Source organism: Gigantopelta aegis, chromosome 9 (assembly GCF_016097555.1).
Source record: "Gigantopelta aegis isolate Gae_Host chromosome 9, Gae_host_genome, whole genome shotgun sequence".
NCBI lineage: Eukaryota > Metazoa > Mollusca > Gastropoda > Neomphalida > Peltospiridae > Gigantopelta > Gigantopelta aegis.
Window position 1 is genome coordinate 55,030,841 of NC_054707.1, and position 21,689 is coordinate 55,052,529.

A 21,689-nucleotide genomic window follows, 5' to 3' on the forward strand; every position below is an offset into this window, starting at 1 on the left:
AGTGAAACTTCTGTACCGAACGCTAGTGAGACTTTTGCACCGAACGCTAGTGAGACTTCTGTAATGAACGAACGCTAGTGACACTTCTGTACCGAGCGCTAGTGAGACTTCTGTACCGAACGAACGCTAGTGAGACTTCTGTACCGAACGCTAGTGAGACTTCTGTACCGAACGCTAGTGAGACTTCTGTACCAAACGAACGCTAGTGAGACTTCTGTACCGAACGCTAGTGAGACTTCTTTACCGAACGAACGCTAGTGAGACTTCTGTACCGAACGAACGCTAGTGAGACTTCTGTACCGAACGCTAGTGAGACTTCTGTACCGAATGAACGCTAGTGAGACTTCTATACCGAACGAACGCTAGTGAGACTTCTGTACCGAACGCTAGTGAGACTTCTGTACCGAACGAACGCTAGTGAGACTTCTATACCGAACGCTAGTGAGACTTCTGTACCGAACGCTAGTGAGACTGCCATTCACAACGTAAAGGTGATTCCAATAGTAAAACAAAAATCCCTCCCCAGGTCATTACGCTACCACCTCCATACCTATGACGTGATCGAATGTTGACGTCAACAAACCTTTCACCTTGTCGGCGATAAACTCTTATCCTGGCAGCTTTGAACTTTAGTGCGAATCGCGATTCATCAGTTAAAAGACCTCTGTTCCACTGATGACGTGTCCAGCGATGATGACGTCTACACAAGTCACGACGAGCGACTCGATGGCGTGACAGGAGGGGAGGTCAAAATGTTTGACATCGACTGCGTAAGTTTTGTTGACATAGGCGGTTACGAATAGTTTGATCTGATACTTGCGTGCTAGTAGCTGTTCGAAGATTGTCTCTTAAGCTTCTGGCCGTAGCAGTACGTTGTCGTAGGGCCATATTAACAATGCACCCATCTTGGCGATTTGTGGTTGATCTTAGCCGACCATAACGGGGACGTATTTAAAGCGAATTAGCGGTTTGAAAACGCTGCAATAATCGCCAAATGACACTTTGACTAACATTAAGTCTCTGTGCAACATTTCTTTGTGAGTTTCCGTCTTGAAGCCAGGCAAGAGCCCTACCTCTGCCTTCTAAAGTCATGTTCCTACGAGGCACAATGAGTGTCCAACGTGTACCAAAGTAATGTGTTAACTGTATTGTGAGTGAATTATGCACATGTATGCATTTCAAGTTTAGAAAATTAACCACCTACACAAATGATATTATTGCGTGTATTCGATACAAACTGGGGGTATTTTCGCGTTATTTTTTGTTAATTGTATCAGGACCATGGGTGCCACGAGTGTTTTTTTTTTCAATTCACTTATTAGGCACACAATTTGTTCAATGTCATAACTGCATTTTCCGGTGCGTTCAGTATAATGGTATTATGGCGAAATGCACTTACATATGAAATATATTTACTGACCCTTAACTTGTTTTGAGTAGTATATATTTGAGAAAAATCGGTGTAGTGGTCTTACACGTACGCAAACTCGCTCTAGGTAGGAGCCGGTGCCGAGATGCGAACATAACGAATGGTGTTCTCACCAACGGATGTTTAATAAAACGATTTTGTTTTTGTGTTTTAGTGGAATTGGCTAGACAGCTGGTACATTCTGGATCAACTTCAGTTGTCTGCTTTCCCGAGCTGGTTGGAACTGTGAAAGAGGCCATATCCTCCAACAATCTGCTATCTCAAACGGTGAAGGTAAGCCGACGTCACCGGTACGTGTTTTTCGTCAGTATGATCGTCAACACATGGCAACCCGAACACCAAATACCACACCATGAACAACACAATCAACCCCCAAACATGACCTCGATCAACAATCTACAGAACCAGTCCTGCCACAAACATTACCACCATTACCACCATTACCAGCAACCAGCTCCAAAACACCACCACTATTAACACAATCAAATACCTCTACTACCACGATCACTACCATCATCCGAAATTCCAATGCTGCTACCACCATCATCATCATCATCATCATCATCACTACCATACCATCATCCAAAGCTCCAATGCTGCTACAATCTTCATCATCATCATCACTACCACCATGCCATCATCCAAAACTCCAATATTTTTACCATCACCATCACTACCATACCATTATCCAAAACCCTAATGTTGCTACATCATCATCATCACTACCATCATCCTAAACTCCAATGCTGTCATCATCTTCACTATAATACCATCATCCAAAACACCAATATTACTACCACTATCATCACTACCATACCATCATCCTAAACTCCAATGCTGTCATCATCTTCACTATAATACCATCATCCAAAACACCAATATTACTACCACTATCATCACTACCATACCATCATCCTAAACTCCAATGCTGTCATCATCTTCACTATAATACCATCATCCAAAACACCAATATTACTACCACTATCATCACTACCATACCATCATCCAAACACTAATGCTGCTACCATCATCATCATCATCATCATCATCACTACCGCGACAGTAAGCAAAATACCAAATGCTACCATCCTCATCACCACCACCAGCAATAAAAAACTCTATCAGCATTAAGATGACCTGACAGACCAGACAGACTACACCAAGAATACTTACACCAACACCACACCCAACACCAACAACGAAACAACACTCGACAACATGAACAAAGTGATCATCCACTTATTTTCAATAGTGGCAGATGGTAAATCAAATCAGTTAGCAGTATTATAGCAGTCCACAAACAGTTTCGTGTGATATTTAATTGTTTTAATTATTTGGACAGGAAATAATCGTGATTGGCGAATCTGACGGTTGTCGGCCATTTTTTCCACTTTTGGAAGACGACGGAAAGTCTTTCCCAGAGAATGTCGACATTGATCCGCAGAATGATCTCTTGGTTCTTCCCTACTCCAGTGGGACGACTGGACTCCCCAAAGGCGTCATGCTGACTCACAGCAACGTCACGGCTAATATTAAACAAATATGGTGAGTTCACAAACGGATTTGGTGACTTCACAAACAGATATGGTGAGTTATCAAACAGATATAGTAGTTCACAAACAATATGGTGAGTTCACAAACATATTTGGCGTGTTCACGAATACATTTGGAGGGAACACAAACAAATAAGGCGAGTATAATGCATGTGCCTTTGTAAATAGGGAATAACTGGTTACTGTCTTGAGATATCGGCTTTATCCTGCGAAGGTTAGAATGGCGAATGCAGCGAGGCTCTGTCGACCTGTATCGCCATTCGACCTGAGCAGAATAAAGCCGATATCTTACAGTAACCAGTTATTTCTTTTATAATGCAATCATACAGGAATATTCGGAAAATCATTATAGGGTTTTTTTGTGCGCAATTCGAGTATTGTCAACCTAGCAAGGCTTTTGTCGTATGACGTCATACAAGATACATAACCTCATTTTTTGTAAGACGCTAGCTACATTCTGTCACATTAAAAAAAACGTTTCTAAACTCTAATTCATAATTAAATATACAAGTTTTGCATTGTTATCGCAAAACTGAAAGTTATTTGTATTTACTGTACTTCAACAAATGATTTGAAGAGTATGTTTACTGAAAACTACTCTGAAATACTCCAGTCGAGTCGGGCTTATGTCACGCGACCTACTCCAGTGGGACGACTGGACTCCCCAAAGGCGTCATGCTGACTCACAGCAACGTCACGACTAATATTAAACAGATATGGTGAGTTCACAAACGGATTTGGTGACTTCACAAACAGATATGGTGAGATTGCAAACATATATAGCGAGTTCACAAACATATTTAGTGAGTTATCAAACAGATATAGTAGTTCACAAACAATATGGTGAGTTCACAAACATATTTGGCGTGTTCACGAATACATTTGGAGGGAACACAAACAAATAAGGCGAGTATAATGCATGTGCCTTTGTAAATAGGGAATAACTGGTTACTGTCTTGAGATATTGGCTTTATCCTGCGAAGGTTAGAATGGCGAATGCAGCGAGGCTCTGTCGACCTGTATTCGCCATTCGACCTGAGCAGAATAAAGCCGATATCTTACAGTAACCAGTTATTTCTTTTATCCTGCAATCATACAGGAATATTCGGAAAATCATTATTTATTCTAGTTTTTTTTTTGTACGCAATTCGAGTATTGTCAACCTAGCAAGGCTTTTGTCGTATGACGTCATACAAGATACATAACCTCATTTTTTGTAAGACGCTAGCTACATTCTGTCACATTAAAAAAACCCGTTTCTAAACTAAATATACAAGTTTTGCATTGTTATCGCAAAACTGAAAGTTATTTGTATTTACTGTACTTCAACAAATAATTTGAAGAGTATGTTTACTGAAAACTACTCTGAAATACTCCAGTCGAGTCGGGCTTATGTCACACGACCTATATTGTTTCGACCCCCGAAAACCCCGCCGGAACCCCCTCCCCATGCACACTCGCCTGTAACCACTAGGAAAATTCTGTCACTTTTTATATCAATTATGTTTCCGGCGAACATTTCCGCTCACTAAAATTCAGGTTAATTAGATCAACCCAGTATAATTTTGATTAAAAAAAATAAAATAAATCTACAGATTTTGTGTTATCACAGGAGGTAATGCTGTTGGTTTTTTCAGTCCTGCTTTGCCCATGGAAGCTGGGAAGGATCGGCTGCTAGTAATTCTGCCGACGTTTCACATCTACGGAATGGTCGCGTCGCTTTATGTCACTTTGTTCCAAGGCGTTACCATGGTGACCTTGCCGAGTTTTGTCCCGCCACAATTTATAAACGCCCTACAGAAGCACAAGGTAGGACAATGACGCAATTTGTGAATAAACCACATTTCATTTCGTTTATACTTATTTTGGTGCTTATATCCAATTAAGGTTCAAGCACGCTGTCCTGGGTTCACACCTCAACTGTCTAACTGACACTAACTGTCTAGATGTCAAACATAATTGTCTTAGAGAGAACCCGCTACATTCTTCCATAATTAGCAACAGATTTTCTAAATGCACTTTCCCACAGACAAGACAGGACATACCACGGCCTTTGGCACAGTACTACAGAATGGGTCCACCAAGGGGGTTTAATCCTGCGACCAAAGCACCTCTGACGGTTGCTCTACCAATGAGCTAAATCTCGAACCTCACTTTAATGGATATGTTAATGGATATGTTATGTTTACAATGAGGTATTATAAAACAAATTAGGCCGTGGTATGTACTATCCTGTCTGTGGAATAGTGCATATAAAAGGTCCCTTGCTGCTAATCGAAAAGAGTAGCCCATGAAGTGGCGACAGCGGGTTTCCTCTCTCAGTATCTGTGTGGTCCTTAACTATATGTCTGACGCCATATAAACGTAAATTAAATGTGTTGAGTGCATCTTTAAATCCTAATCTACTAAAAACGATGGTAACAACAGATAATATAGCAAACCACTGTTGTCCATATTTGCAATTTTCTGTATTGCATGTTTTCTCAGCTATTCAGAATTGAAACATTGAACGATTTAAAAAACCCGGAATGAATCACCGAATGTATAGTCAAATTCACAATATATTTTGCTCAGTGTAAAATGTCTTTAATACAATTTGGATATAAATATACCATATATTTGGAACATGATAGAAGGAAGGAAGGAAGGAAGGAAGGAAGGAAGGAAGAAATGTTTCATTTAATGACGCACTCAACACATTTTAATTACGAGTATATGGCGTCAGACATGGTTAAAGACCACACAGATATTGAGAGAGGAAACTCGCTGTCGCCACTTCATAGGCTACTCTTTTCGATTAGCAGCCGGGGATCTTTTATATGCACCATCCCACAGACAGGATAGCACATACCATGGCCTTTGATATACCAGTCGTGGTGCACTGGCTAGAGCGAGAAATAGCCCAAGGCCCACCGACGGGGATCGATCCTAGACCGACAGCGCATCAAGCGAGCGTTTTGCCACTGGGCTACGTCCCGCCCATGATAGAAAGAATGACAAAATATGAATGAATGAATGAATGAATGTTTAATGACACAAAAATACCACGAGAAAATACATGCATATGCAATTTGTTCGGCAAATCGCCAGAAACGACTAGTAGCTAGAACAGTATGTGGTTTTGTTAAACTGGTACATGTATAACTAAAACGGTTTAAAATGTAAGTGTGAACGAAAACGGTTTTAGTTAAACTAGTATACGGCGGAAGTGGGTGACGTCTATGACGTTTAAGAACACCCAGCATTAAAGATAATTCGTTGTTTAGGAATATATAGGTAATTAAAGTTACAATAATAAGTTGTACACCAAGTAAAATGTAATCGAATTATCAACAAACAAGTGGTTAAAACATAAGACATTTTAATCGCCTTTAATCATAAAAAAAAACTTTCTTCCGGTGTGTCAGTCCCAATCCTGAATCGTATAGTCGCAATTTCCGATCAACTGTTACGGTCGCCATTCACGTCAAAGTATTTGGCCACAGTTCACAATTATCTTCCCATTTACAAAATTTTACAGATACAGATGTTAATTTTTTTTCAAAAATTTGAATTTAAGTTTAGTATTTCATTAAAAATGAAGTAAAATCTAATGATTGATTTTTTTCTTTAAATATTTCAAAATCTTTTCAAGACAACACTGTGTAGATAGAACACATGTAGAAGAAAAATAGCTGTCTATTGTATGAAGAAATTCCAACATTTGATAAAGTTATTACATTTTGAAGTTGGTGTCCCACAAGTTTCCATTGCTAAAATTGGCCATGGCAAGGCACTGTGGTAGGTGTTTTAACACAGCCTCTATATACTCTCATTTTAAAGGTGACATCCCGATACTTACTGAGCATTGCTTTAATATGTATATCATTGGAGTGCATTAGTGTGGGCCAATTTGGGAGGAAATGGACTGACAGGCTACAGATCACAGTTATCTTCCCATTTGGTTGTCAAAAATCCGGAAATTTGTCCGTACATGTAGTCTGCTGTTTGAATGTGATTATTTCATGGCAAACAGCTTTGAAGTGGCAACTATTTGACCGAAGCTGACAGGGGAGATCATATAATTTGTAAACATGTGTAATTTGTTGACGTTGAAGACTTGTTTGTGGTAATTCCGGCTCATGTAAAAGTAGAGCTTTTTGTGTAAAATCGGTGTACTCCGGCCAGATTTAGTGGGTGTGTTTGTTTAAACCAATATCCCTGGATAAAGAGCTGGACAACAGGGGTTGTCCTTTTCAGGGTATGTTTCCCCCAGGCAGGCAAAGGTACATACAAAAATCCATGGGCCTGCTGATATTAATAAAAATGTTATAGCCACTAACGCTATATAGACACATATAGGGTAATTAATTGTGGTTTGTGGTCATTACAGTTGCATTATGGCGGCGGCTATAAACAGTCAATCTTATAGCATATACTTGAAAACTCAGACGAATTCAGTTACATGTCCAAAGTTGTCGCGGTCTCACACGTTTATTATAACCAAAACGAATAATAGCTTAATGACGAAACAGCACGTGCACACTCCTATCTGTGTGTGTAGGTGGAGTCACCTCCATATTGATATTGATATGTGGGGTACCACGAGTGCAATGAATAACGTGGCAAAACAACTGGTATTATGTGGTTCTGTCTATTTATCAATCACACAGATTACCCAGCTGCAGCTTGTGCCACCGCTAATCGTGTTTTTGGCCAAAGAACCCAAAGTGGGCCCTTCTGAACTGACACACGTGACCGGGATCCTCTGCGGTGCCGCACCGTTAGGGAAGGGAGTCACTGCGGAGTTGGAAAAGAAGTGCAACGCACCAATCATTCAAGGTGAAGGTCGCCTGTTTGTACAGGCCTCTGAGAATTGAAAATGTGCGTAAACCATTTATGGGTTACGCAGAAACAAATTCAGGTATCCCATTTCGTTTAAAAAAAGGAAAAAAAGTGTTTGTTTTGTTTAACTACATTTCGTTTTTACGTAACCCATCATGAACATGTAAATGATGTCATAAATTCAATGCGCGAAACGAAAACTATACTTACGCGACCGACGCGCGAACGAAACTATCGATCTCGCAATTTTCAGAGGCCTGTTGCTCTACTTTATAACCAATGTTATTGCTGTTACGTTAACACTACGGGGATCACTGCGTTTTCTTCTTCCTTTTCCTTCATTGTATCACTTCCTTCTGCCTTCCTTCTTTGCTCCTTCCTTTCCTGTACATATAATACGTTTGCCGTTATATGAACACATACATGTACTAATACTCGGTCAAACCTCTAGTGACCACTTTAAAAAAAATCCTATCTTAAAGGGACATTTCTGAGTTTGCTGCAATTTTTAAGATGTTATTGACTAACAGAGACTTTGTAACGATTGTAATTACATATCAAATATATTTTTCTGCATAAAATATTAGTGGCTGTATATTAAACGTGTTTCTGATCGTTCTAATATTTGTATTAGGTTAAATTTCTTTTTTTTTTCTTAAAACAGATTTTGTTTTTCGTACGTACGAAATGTTTTGAAGACAAAATCCAATTTGGATTTCTTACAAATATTAAAACGACCAGAAACATATTGAATATACAGACACTGATATTCTAAACAAGAAAATATATTTAATATGTAAGTTTAATCGTAGAAATATTTTATTAGTCGGAAACATCTTACAATGCAGCAAACTCGGGAATGTCCCTTTAAAAAGCCTATTGTTACAACCTTTACATTTTACACTTTGTTGTTGTTGTTGTTTGTGTGTGTGTGTGTGTGTGTGTGTGTGTGTGTGTGTGTGTGTGTGTGTGTGTATTTGTATTTGTATTTGTATTTGCATTTTCGTACAACCAGTCGAGCAAGTCACGTGACATTTCGTATACCTCGGCAAAGTCTGTATTTTCCCGAAAATCCTGTATTTTCCCGCAAATGACACGATATACTTGTGGTATGCATTATATAAAATATCAGGTCACTACATTGTGATATCGTGGTTATTTGGCGAGATTTAGATAACGGTGTAACAGGCGAGTATCAGCGAGCCTGTTACACCCTTATCGAACAGAGCGAAATAACCACGATATCAAAACGTAGTAACCTGATATATATTTTTTTTATCATGCAACCCCTTTCCAATTATATTTCCAATTATATTTCAGTGAAAAGCGGTATAGAAACTATTAGTTTTATCGTGTAGAAACTACTTCCGGAAGTCGGACAAAACCAGGTGCCCAAAAACATCTTGGGAATGGCATAGCCAGCCTAAAAGTTATGTGTTTCCACATTTTAAATAAAATACTTTGATTATATATCAAAGTCTGTTGTGTCACATTACAATTGTTGTACCTTTTTCTGTGAAAATAAATTCAAGTTTATGTGTGACCAGAAGATCTACATCATCCAGCTGCTAGTAACTGACGTCAGACGCTGTTCCCAATGTAAACATTCTTTGGAGGAAGCTACTTGCGGTTTTGTTTCAAAATGTTTAATTAAAAACGCTGGCTAGTTCCGAATGGGAGCGAATAATGGGGAATTGAAAAATAACAGGAAGTGTAAATGTTATATTTATTTATGCAGTTCAGCAATTATTGCTGTAAATGGATGTTTGAAAAATGACAAAACGAACTACCTGAAAAGTGAGCAAACATTCATCATGCGCGCAACTAGGAAGTGTTTTCCTGTCACTAGAAAATGAGTTGCGCGCATGATGAATTAATTCGAATTATCAGGTAGGGGATATCAGGTCAATAGAAAGCATGATTGCATTATATATATATATATATATATATATATATATATATATATATATATATATATATATATATATATATATATATATATATATATGTATATATATATAATATAATATAGACTATCTGTGTGGAAATGCAAAATTACACCCTTGGATACTTTTTAATGCAAAAGTTATTCTAAATATGTTATTAAGGACACATGTGTCTGCACGTGCAGGCCGATTACAGTTCAGCGTGGCCAGATATCATTTTATGTATTTTTGTTCATCTAGTTTCCAAACGTTAACAATAAAACGTTATATTTTTTAATTGTTTTATCTTGAATTTGTATGTTGAAAAGTGATGCTTTCTGTAGAATGACCCATTTCCAACAACTATTTTCCAGCAAATGAGACGATGTACTTGTGGTATGCATTAGCTATTGACCAATCAAAACACATGAAATTTATCTAAAAGGTAATATATATATGTTTTATTATTGCAGCCTATGGGTTGACCGAGACCTCACCAGCAACTCATTTTGACAAGGTCCCTCCGAAACATGGAACTATTGGACAGCTGTTATCTAACACGGACGGAAAGGTAAGTCCGAGAGCAGGATGTGCTCAACTTACCCACCCTTCGTTAGCTACCTTTCACGAATACCCGCCCTGCGTTAGCTACCTTTCACGTATACCCGCCCTGCGTTAGCTACCTTTCACGAATACCCGCCCTTCGTTAGCTACCTTTCACGAATACCCGCCCTGCGTTAGCTACCTTTCACGTATACCCGCCCTGCGTTAGCTACCTTTCACGAATACCCGCCCTTCGTTAGCTACCTTTCACGAATACCCGCCCTGCGTTAGCTACCTTTCACGTATACCCGCCCTGCGTTAGCTACCTTTCACGAATACCCGCCCTTCGTTAGCTACCTTTCACGAATACCCGCCCTGCGTTAGCTACCTTTCACGTATACCCGCCCTGCGTTAGCTACCTTTCACGTATACCCGCCCTGCGTTAGCTACCTTTCACGTATACCCGCCCTGCGTTAGCTACCTTTCACGTATACCCGCCCTGCGTTAGCTACCTTTCACGTATACCCGCTCTTACGTTAGCTACCTTTCACGTATACCCGCCTTGCGTTAGCTACCTTTCACGTATACCCGCCCTGCGTTAGCTACCTTTCACGTATACCCGCCCTGCGTTAGCTGTCTTTCACGTATACCCGCCCTGCGTTAGCTACCTTTCACGTATACCCACCCTGCGTTAGCTACCTTTCACGTATACTCGCCCTGCGGTAGCTACCTTTCACGAATACCCGCCCTGCGTTAGCTACCTTTCACGAATACCCGCCCTGCGTTAGATACCTTTCACGAATACGCGTTAGATACCTTTCACGAATACCCGCCCTACGTTAGCTACCTTTCACGTATTCTCGCCCTGCGTTAGCTACCTTTCACGAATACACGCCCTGCGATAGCTACCTTTCACGAATACCCACCCTGCGTTAGCTACCTTTCACGAATACCCGCCCTGCGTTAGCTACCTTTCACGAATACCCGCCTTGCGTTAGCTACCTTTCACGAATACCCGCCCTGCGTTAGCTACCTTTCACGTATTTTCGCCCTGCGTTAGCTACCTTTCACGAATACCCGCCCTGCGTTAGCTACCTTTCACGAATACCCGCCCTGCGTTAGCTACCTTTCACGAATACCCGCCCTGCGTTAGCTACCTTAAACGTATACCCGCCCTGCGTTAGCTACCTTAAACGTATACCCGCCCTGCGTTAGCTACCTTTCACGTATACCCGCCTTGCGTTAGCTACCTTTCACGAATACCCACCCTGCGTTAGCTACCTTTCACGAATACCCGCCCTGCGTTAGCTACCTTTCACGAATACCCACCCTGCGTTAGCTACCTTTCACGTATACTCGCCCTGCGGTAGCTACCTTTCACGAATACCCGCCCTGCGTTAGCTACCTTTCACGAATACCCGCCCTGCGTTAGATACCTTTCACGAATACGCGTTAGATACCTTTCACGAATACCCGCCCTACGTTAGCTACCTTTCACGTATTCTCGCCCTGCGTTAGCTACCTTTCACGAATACACGCCCTGCGATAGCTACCTTTCACGAATACCCACCCTGCGTTAGCTACCTTTCACGAATACCCGCCCTGCGTTAGCTACCTTTCACGAATACCCGCCTTGCGTTAGCTACCTTTCACGAATACCCGCCCTGCGTTAGCTACCTTTCACGTATTTTCGCCCTGCGTTAGCTACCTTTCACGAATACCCGCCCTGCGTTAGCTACCTTTCACGAATACACGCCCTGCGTTAGCTACCTTTCACGAATACCCGCCCTGCGTTAGCTACCTTAAACGTATACCCGCCCTGCGTTAGCTACCTTAAACGTATACCCGCCCTGCGTTAGCTACCTTTCACGTATACCCGCCTTGCGTTAGCTACCTTTCACGAATACCCACCCTGCGTTAGCTACCTTTCACGAATACCCGCCCTGCGTTAGCTACCTTTCACAAATACCCGCCTTGCGTTAGCTACCTTTCACGAATACCCGCCCTATGTTAGCTACCTTTCACGAATACCCGCCTTGCGTTAGCTACCTTTCACGAATACTCGCCCTGCGTTAGCTACCTTTCACATATACCCAATCTGATTAAAATTAGCTCCACTATTAGAATGTTTTCAAATTATTTTTAAATCACTGGCAGGATTCTGCAAGTAAGGTTTTGATTGGTGGACATGAGCTCCCACTGGCTGGTGTTAGATCCACATGTAATAGTGGAGCTAATTTTAATTAGATTGACGTATACCCGCCCTGCGTTAGCTACCTTTCACGAATACACGCCCTGCGTTAGCTACCTTTCACGAATACCCGCCCTGCGTTAGCTACCTTTCACGAATACCCGCCCTGCGTTAGCTACCTTTCACGAATACCCGCCTTGCGTTAGCTACCTTTCACGAATACCCACCCTGCGTTAGCTACCCTAAACGTATACCCGCCCTGCGTTAGCTACCTTTCACGTATACCCGCCTTGCGTTAGCTACCTTTCACGAATACCCACCCTGCGTTAGCTACCTTTCACGAATACCCGCCCTGCGTTAGCTACCTTTCACGAATACCCGCCCTGCGTTAGCTACCTTTCACGAATACCCGCCCTGCGTTAGCTACCTTTCACGAATACCCGCCTTGCGTTAGCTACCTTTCACGAATACCCGCCCTGCGTTAGCTACCTTTCACGTATTTTCGCCCTGCGTTAGCTACCTTTCACGAATACCCGCCCTGCGTTAGCTACCTTTCACGAATACCCGCCCTGCGTTAGCTACCTTTCACGAATACCCGCCCTGCGTTAGCTACCTTAAACGTATACCCGCCCTGCGTTAGCTACCTTAAACGTATACCCGCCCTGCATTAGCTACCTTTCACGTATACCCGCCTTGCGTTAGCTACCTTTCACGAATACCCACCCTGCGTTAGCTACCTTTCACGAATACCCGCCCTGCGTTAGCTACCTTTCACGAATACCCGCCTTGCGTTAGCTACCTTTCACGAATACCCGCCCTATGTTAGCTACCTTTCACGAATACCCGCCTTGCGTTAGCTACCTTTCACGAATACTCGCCCTGCGTTAGCTACCTTTCACATATACCCAATCTGATTAAAATTAGCTCCACTATTAGAATGTTTTCAAATTATTTTTAAATCACTGGCAGGATTCTGCAAGTAAGGTTTTGATTGGTGGACATGAGCTCCCACTGGCTGGTGTTAGATCCACATGTAATAGTGGAGCTAATTTTAATTAGATTGACGTATACCCGCCCTGCGTTAGCTACCTTTCACGAATACACGCCCTGCGTTAGCTACCTTTCACGAATACCCGCCCTGCGTTAGCTACCTTTCACGAATACCCGCCCTGCGTTAGCTACCTTTCACGAATACCCGCCTTGCGTTAGCTACCTTTCACGAATACCCACCCTGCGTTAGCTACCCTAAACGTATACCCGCCCTGCGTTAGCTACCTTTCACGTATACCCGCCTTGCGTTAGCTACCTTTCACGAATACCCACCCTGCGTTAGCTACCTTTCACGAATACCCGCCCTGCGTTAGCTACCTTTCACGAATACCCGCCCTGCGTTAGCTACCTTTCACGAATACCCGCCTTGCGTTAGCTACCTTTCACGAATACCCGCCCTGCGTTAGCTACCTTTCACGTATACCCAATCTGATTAAAATTAGCTCCACTATTAGAATGTTTTCAAATTATTTTTAAATCACTGGCAGGATTCTGCAAGTAAGGTTTTGATTGGTGGACATGAGCTCCAACTGGCTGGTGTTAGATCCACATGTAATAGTGGAGCTAATTTTAATTAGATTGACGTATACCCGCCCTGCGTTAGATACCTTTCACGAATGCCCGCCTTACGTTAGCTACCTTTCACGAACAATTAAGCTGGTTCCTGGTGTGGCCATGCGATGTAACGTGAAGCGCATAACAAACCCGGTCTAGTGAGGTTTTCCTGCTCTAAGTGGTGAGCACATACGATCACAACTGTCTACATGCCCATTAAGCTCTGTTTTGTGCAGGTTTTGACTTGTCAAAACAGTCTTGAGAATGACAGTCCTCTTACAGGCGAAGTAAAAAGAATGCAATGTCATTGGAAGTGGCAGTCATCCCATAGACGCCACTAGTCATCAACTGGAGCAGTCATGACGTTGTCAAAACATTCATTGTATTCTGATTTGTGTAGAAATATCAACTTAAATCCGTTGATGGTTTTGTGGTTAGGTTGGAGGGGCGGGACTAGCTCAGTGCGCGGTCGGTTTGGGATCTTGGACTATTTCTCGTCCCAGCCAGTGCACCACAACTGGTATATCGAAACCCGTGGTATGTGCTATCCTGCCAGTGGCATGGTGCATGTAAAAGATCCCTTGTTACTAATGTAGCGGGTTTCCTCTCTAAGACTAAGTTTGACATCCAGTAGTCGATGATTATCAATGTGCTCTAGCGGTGTCGTTAAACAAAACAAACTTATTTTGTTGTTAGGTTAGATTCTTTAAGGCATCAGTTTGTTTAACTCAAAGACTATACCATGTTTTGAGTTGGGGTTTTTTTTATGTGGTTTTTTTCTTCTTTTTTTTTAAATCATTCTGGCAGCCCGCACACTTCATTGAATATTGTGATATCAGCACACGCCATTGATTATTGTGACGTCATCATACTCTTGGCAAAGGATATAGCTCAATAGTAGATCGCTCGTCTGAGATCCAATGTGTCATTGGATCGATCACCGTCAGGGGAATTAGTTTTTATTTTCCATATCCCAACCAGTGCCCCACGACTGTTATATAAAATTTGTAAACACACAATGTGTCAGTTGGCAGGATTCGAACCTACTGACCGGCCTCGGTGGCGTCGTGGCAGGCCATCGGTCTACAGGCTGGTAGGTACTGGGTTCGGATCCCAGTCGAGTCATGGGATTTTTAATTCAGATACCGACTCCAAACCCTGAGTGAGTGCTCCGCAAGGCTCAATGGGTAGGTGTAAACCACTTGCACCGACCAGTGATCCATAACTGGTTCAACAAAGGCCATGGTTTGTGCTATCCTGCCTGTGGGAAGCGCAAATAAAAGATCCCTTGCTGCCTGTCGTAAAAGAGTAGCCTATGTGGCGACAGCGGGTTTCCTCTCCAAATCTGTGTGGTCCTTAACCATATGTCTGACGCCATATAACCGTAAATAAAATGTGTTGAGTGCGTCGTTAAATAAAACATTCCTTTCCTTTCCGATTCGCATGGCATTTGACAGTCCGCGACCTTAACAACTCGGCCAACCAGGTCTTCCACAAAACTGGAGGGAGCGGGACGTAGCTCAGTGGTAAAGCGCTCACTCGATACTTGAGATCGATGGGGCTATTTCTCGTTCCAGCCAGTGCTCCACAACTGATTTAATTCAAAGGCCGTGGTATGTACTATCCTGTCTGTGGGATGGTGCATATAAAATATCCCTTGCTGCTAATCGAAAAGAGTAGCCAATCACGTGGCGACAGCAGGTTTCCTATCTCATTATCTGTGTGGTCCTTAACCATATGTCCGATGCCATATAAATAAAATGTGTTGAGTGCGTCGTTAAATAAAACATTTCTTTCCGTCAACAAAACTGGAAGCCCATTGCAACAGCAAACGTCGTTCTATTCGCTGTCCTGTCTGTGGGAAGTGTACATAAAATATTTGATGCTGCTGTTCTGGCATTGTTTATCTCTGCTCTCTATGTGTCTCTGTGTCTGTCTGTCTGTCTGTCTGTCTGTCGGTCTCTCTGTCTCTGTCTCTCTCTGTCTGTCTCTCTCTCTCTCTCTCTCTCTCTCTCTCTCTCTCTCTCTCTCTCTCTCTCTCTCTCTCTCTCTCTCTCTCTCTCTCTCTCTCAAACATTGAAAAATTAGAAAATTAGAAAGTTAACTTAATTATTCTGAAATAGTAGTTTGTTATTCTGTCCCACAACAGGCCACTAGTCATGCCAGACACGGGGCTTGAGATATTGACGTGCCCGAACCTCTTGTCGGATATGTGCACGTTAATAGAGTTTAGGCTCAGTTTGTTTGGGTTTTTAGTTGTTTTTTTAAAATATGAAAAATGACAAAGGTCACTATTCTGGTGGTGTTATAATAAACAGTATACACATTATGTCATCAGATCATATAAAATGGTTGATTGATGTGTTTATTTTGGCATTTTATTTTCAGAGTATAGATAACTGTTAGGACGTTAAAATAACAAAATGTATATCGTATGGCCCAGAAAAGATAACCCTGCTCGACATGGAATTGTATAAAAGTATGAGGACATAAATTTTGATATTTCACACCTATTACTATATACATGTAAATGTTTTCTTCCTTCCGTGAACATTTTAGGACCATAGGTCAAATATTGTTAAAATAGCAACAGGTTCAAAATTGTAAGTAAAAAAAAAATGCGACTCTCTTTGCACTTATTACTGTCTAGCGTCACATTTTTAAAAAGTTATAGTTCCCATACTTTAAAAAAAAAAAAATCATAATCAGTAGGGTTATGGTTGTTGTTTTTTTGGCTGCCCGATATATGAATATAATGTATAACATTTAAGTGTCAGTCATAATTTTGGAATGGTACATTTAGAACAAGTTTATAGCCGCCATTTTGAGTTTTTAGCAGTGATTATAACTCAAAATTTAATCGGACAATAATTTTTTTCCTGAATTTATTACTTGTGCATTATGCTTTAAATGTGTTATCCATCCTTCAAATAGTATATAGCATAGTAACTACATGTCATATTGCCAAAATGTGTATTTGGAATGTCTTGAATAGCCGCCATTTTGTTTTGTTAATTTTTTGGTTAAAACTTCAAAATTCAGCTGAGCAAACAGAATATTAGAAATCAGCACCCTTGAATTATGTCAAAAAGTTAGTTTGATCACTTTTAACACAAAATGCCTACAGCTTTAACAATTTAAGAATTTTGGACTAAACTATAAATCTACGTCACTTCAGATTGTTGACCCAACCACTGGGGTGTCTCTAGGCCCAAACCAGACGGGTGAAATGTGCATTCGCGGACCACAGGTCATGAAGGGTTACCTGGACAACGAAGAAGCAACCAGACATACCGTGAAGAATGACTGGTTACACACAGGTACAACACTGTGTTGAAAGCAGTATTAGACACGTATTAGTCGTATCTTTCACTTGATGCAAAGTAAAATATATTTATTCACTTTGATTTTCATACTTGTGTTTAGCTACGGTTCAGTCACGTTTTCTAGGGCCCGTGGTTACACAGCTTTTGAGTCTTAGACTCAAATCTCAAGTGACGGTCAATGTGGTACATGTCTGCAAACACCAGAACATATTATACAACAGTGTCCACTACACAACTCGGAGAGAAGCCACTTCTGGCCGCATCGAACAGACCTACATCAGAAGCTCTGGGGATCCAGGGAGGACCTGTAAACAACTGCCCAATTCATAACTCAGATCGGAATATATGTATGAGACAATTTTCACAAATTTGAACGAAGAAGAAGAAGAAATCTCTAATGACGTCACCAATCTGATTAAAATTAGCTCTACTGGTCTCACCAACCAGTAGATCTAACAGCACTGCATGGACTCCCATGTCCAGGTGACATTTCATCTATAAATAACAATTTAAATATCGACCAATTAAACTTCGCCTTTTATAACGTTATTCGGGAGCATACAAATTCTAAAAATATCGGTCGAAACTATTTATGCAATAGGCGAACTTGTTTGTCTATTTCAACATTGAAAAAAAAAACAGGTGGAAAAGTGCAGTAATAAACTCTGGATTGCATAATAGTATAAACAGATTTTATGGCTATACCATCACGGTTTTGTTTTCCGTCTTGAAACGAATTTTATATAAATTGTTATATTGAAATTAGTTTCCGGCATACTTCGTAATTCACCTGAATCATTTCGTATACCCTCGGCATAATCCCGAATGTTTTCAAATTCCTTTCAAGCCACTGGCATGAGTTTGCAAGTAAGGATTTGATTGGTCGAATGAAAGGTCAACTGGACATGAGCTCCAACGGGCTGCTGTTAGATCCACATGTAATAGTGGAGCTAATTTTAATTAGATTGATGACGTCACATGCATACATTTTGTATGACGTTGCCATGTAGTCTCAGACTATTAGAATTTTGAATCTAGACTCAAAACGTTTATAAGCACGGGGCCAGGACTCAACCCCTCGGCTACCAGGACTGGTGCTTATAAAACTTTTAGTCTAGACTCAAAGCTAATAAGAGTCTGAGACTTTAACACCATGACAACGCTATACAAACGGCATGCGTGTGACACCATTTGAGATTGTGTCTGGACTCTAACATGTTTATAAGCACAGGCCCTGGGACTCAAGACTTTAATAGATTCTGAGACTTTATCGTCATGGCAACGCCATACAAATTGCATGCGTGTGATGTCATTAAAGATTGAGTCTAGTCTCTAAACGTTTAATAAGCACTGGGTCCGTGCTTATAAAACTTAAAGTCTAGACTTTAATGAAGTCCAGACTTTAACGTAATGCTATTTGAATGGCGTTGCCATGACGTTAAAGTCTGGACTTTATTAAAGTCTAAACTTTAAGGTTTATAAGCACGGAGCCTGGTCCAGGACAGGTAACAGGTCTTTCAGCGATGCTTTTTATTCGCAGCTCCAGAAAATCCCAGCTCATGAATACTTGTCAGCAGTTGACTGAACTGACTCACGAGGGACTCTGGTATTGCTTGATGCAAACTCTTGTCCAAACCTGTTGAAACACAATGCATATACATGTATATCTATTTACAGGTGATATTGCTTTTTATGACGAAGATGGCTACTTCACGGTCACTGATAGACTGAAGGAACTGATCAAGTACAAAGGATTTCAGGTAGATCTTTGTGTTCACTTACACTACTTGGGGAGGGACGCAGGACAGTGGTAAAGCCATAAGATCGATCCACGTCGGTGGACTCATTTGGGCTATTTTTTATTCCATCCAGTGCACCACGACTGATATATCAAAGAACATGGTATGTACTGTCCTGTCTGTGGGGGTAATGCATATAAAAATCCCTTACTACTAATAGAAAAATGTAGTGGGTTTCTTCTCTAAGACTACTTGTCAAAATGGTGTTGTTACACAAAACAAACTTTTAAACTTCTTTTCAAGACATGCATCAACAATATCTCATTGAGAGTTATAACCAGTGATATGTGGGAGTGGGCGACAAGACGGTGTGATTTGGCAGGTTAGAATTTTTATTAAAACAAATTTTTAAAGCTGTAATCCCGCTTCACCCTCTTATGACAGTTTTGATTCGTACGAGTGCTGACGCCATCCACGGTCTTCGCCAACAGCCTTCATCCTCTGTGTGGCGCCACATTCGGAATACTAACACCAACCAATGAAATAGCGCCCCGTTTTTAAGAGTTAAAATGGAGAATAATACATCTTTTGTGACCTAAAAAAGTTTGTTTTGTTTAACGACACCACTAGATCACATTGATTTACTCATCATCGGCTATTGGATGTCAAACACATTGTAATTTTGACAGTCATAGAGAGGAAACCCGCTAATTTTGTTCATTAGTAGCAAGGGATCTTTTATATGTACCATCCCACATACAGGATAGCACATGCCACGGCCTTTCATATACCAGTCGTGGTGCACTGGCTGGGACGAGAAATAACCCAATGGGCCCACCGACGGGGATCGATCCTAGGCAGACTACGCATCAAGCGAGCGTTTTACCATTAGGCAACGTCCCGCCCCTTTTTGTGACCTCGATTAGCTAGTACGGCCAAAGGATTATATCGTAGTATGGAAGTTTGTGTTTGCTTAACACTACCACAAGAGCATATTGATGTATTAATCGTCGGCTATTGGATGTCAAACATTTTGTAATTTTAACATATAGTCTTAAAGAGGAAATCGACTACATCAAAAGGGATCTTTTGTATGCACCATCCCACAGACAGGATAGCACAAACCACGGCCTTTGATAAACTAGTCGTGGTGCACTGACTGGAACGAGAACTAGACCAAAGGACCCACAGACGGGAATCGATCCTATATCGACCGTGCAGCAGACGAGCGCTTTTTACCACCGGTCAACGTCCCTCCCTTTCGTCTGTTGTAAATGGACAATAAATGTTTTCTCCACTGTTAACGTTACCGCATACATTTACGAGTGGTGTGCATGGCCATTGCACTTTTGGCGTTTTTAGGGTTTATCTGTTTTCATTTAAAAAACAACCCCTAAAAGTATGCAATAACCATGTATACCATGACCAACTGATTGGTACCACATCCATGTGACGTTGAATAACATAATATAGGGTTTAGAATGGGTCTACATATTTATTGCACACTTTTGTCAATGGGAATACATGCTAAGCGTGGTATAACTGTAGTTAACATGCAGGCCTTGTGGAGTGTATTTGAAAGGGGGGTGGGGGTGGAGGGGTTGGGGACAAATGTCAGTTCAATGTGAAAATGGGGACGGGGGAAGGCACTATCAGTCGGATATCCCGGGGGAGGTAAATTTAAGGGCCCAAAGGAATCGGACCTGTTAAGAGTATGGGTTCCGGGACATGCATCAGTGGTCAAATTCGGCATTTTCAACATTCTGAGCACAATAACATGGCAAGGTTCCGCGACCCATGTTGTGTGCTTAAATAACTACATAAAAATAAACACACTGTTATGTGTTCCACCAGCTAAACTTAAGACTTTTTAAGGAGCTTTGTACAACTGAAATCACTGTGATATGTGCATTTCAGGTCCCCCCAGCTGAAATCGAGGCACTGCTCCTGACTCACCCCGACATCAAGGACTGTGCCGTTGTGGGAGTTCCCGACGAGGCGTCTGGCGAGTTACCGCGAGCCTACATCGTGGCTAAGTCTGGCAAACACGTCAACACTGACGAAGTCGCCAAGTTCGTGGAAAGTGAGTATATGGGACACTTTGTCCGGAGTGAGTATGTGGCCAAGTTTGCAGAGAGTAGTTAAGTTTGTGTGGAGTGAGTATATGGATATATTTGTGTGGAGTGAGTATGTGTATATATTTGTGTGGAGTGAGTATGTGGATATGTTTGTGTGGAGTGAGTATGTGAATATGTGTATGTGGAATATGTGGATATGTTTGTGTGGAGTGGGTATGTGGATAGTTTTTTGAGGAGTGAGTATTATGTGAATACGTTTGTGTGGAGTGAGTATGTGTATATATTTGTGTGGAGTGAGTATGTGGATATATTTGTGTGGAGTGAGTATGTGGATATGTTTGTGTGAAGTATGTGGATATGTTTCGAGGAGTGAGTATTATGTGGATACGTTTGTGTGGAGTGAATATGTGTATGTGGAATATGTGGATATGTTTGTGTGGAGTGAGTATGTGGATAGTTTTTTGAGGAGTGAGTAG

The 21,689-nt window shown here is 41.4% G+C and overlaps 1 protein-coding gene across 2 annotated transcripts in view; it reads left to right on the top strand.

The window, feature by feature from the left end:
- The window catches only part of LOC121380943 (4-coumarate--CoA ligase 3-like), a 45,414-nt gene that overhangs the window by 13,394 nt on the left and 10,331 nt on the right, over positions 1–21,689 (top strand). For both annotated transcript variants that reach the window (XM_041509988.1, XM_041509987.1), the window contains exons 4-11: positions 1,584–1,702; positions 2,772–2,974; positions 4,620–4,791; positions 7,635–7,803; positions 10,205–10,302; positions 17,249–17,390; positions 19,074–19,156; positions 21,053–21,218. In XM_041509988.1, the coding sequence (XP_041365922.1) occupies positions 1,584–1,702; positions 2,772–2,974; positions 4,620–4,791; positions 7,635–7,803; positions 10,205–10,302; positions 17,249–17,390; positions 19,074–19,156; positions 21,053–21,218 (1,152 nt within the window). The remainder of the gene's footprint in view (positions 1–1,583; positions 1,703–2,771; positions 2,975–4,619; positions 4,792–7,634; positions 7,804–10,204; positions 10,303–17,248; positions 17,391–19,073; positions 19,157–21,052; positions 21,219–21,689) is intronic.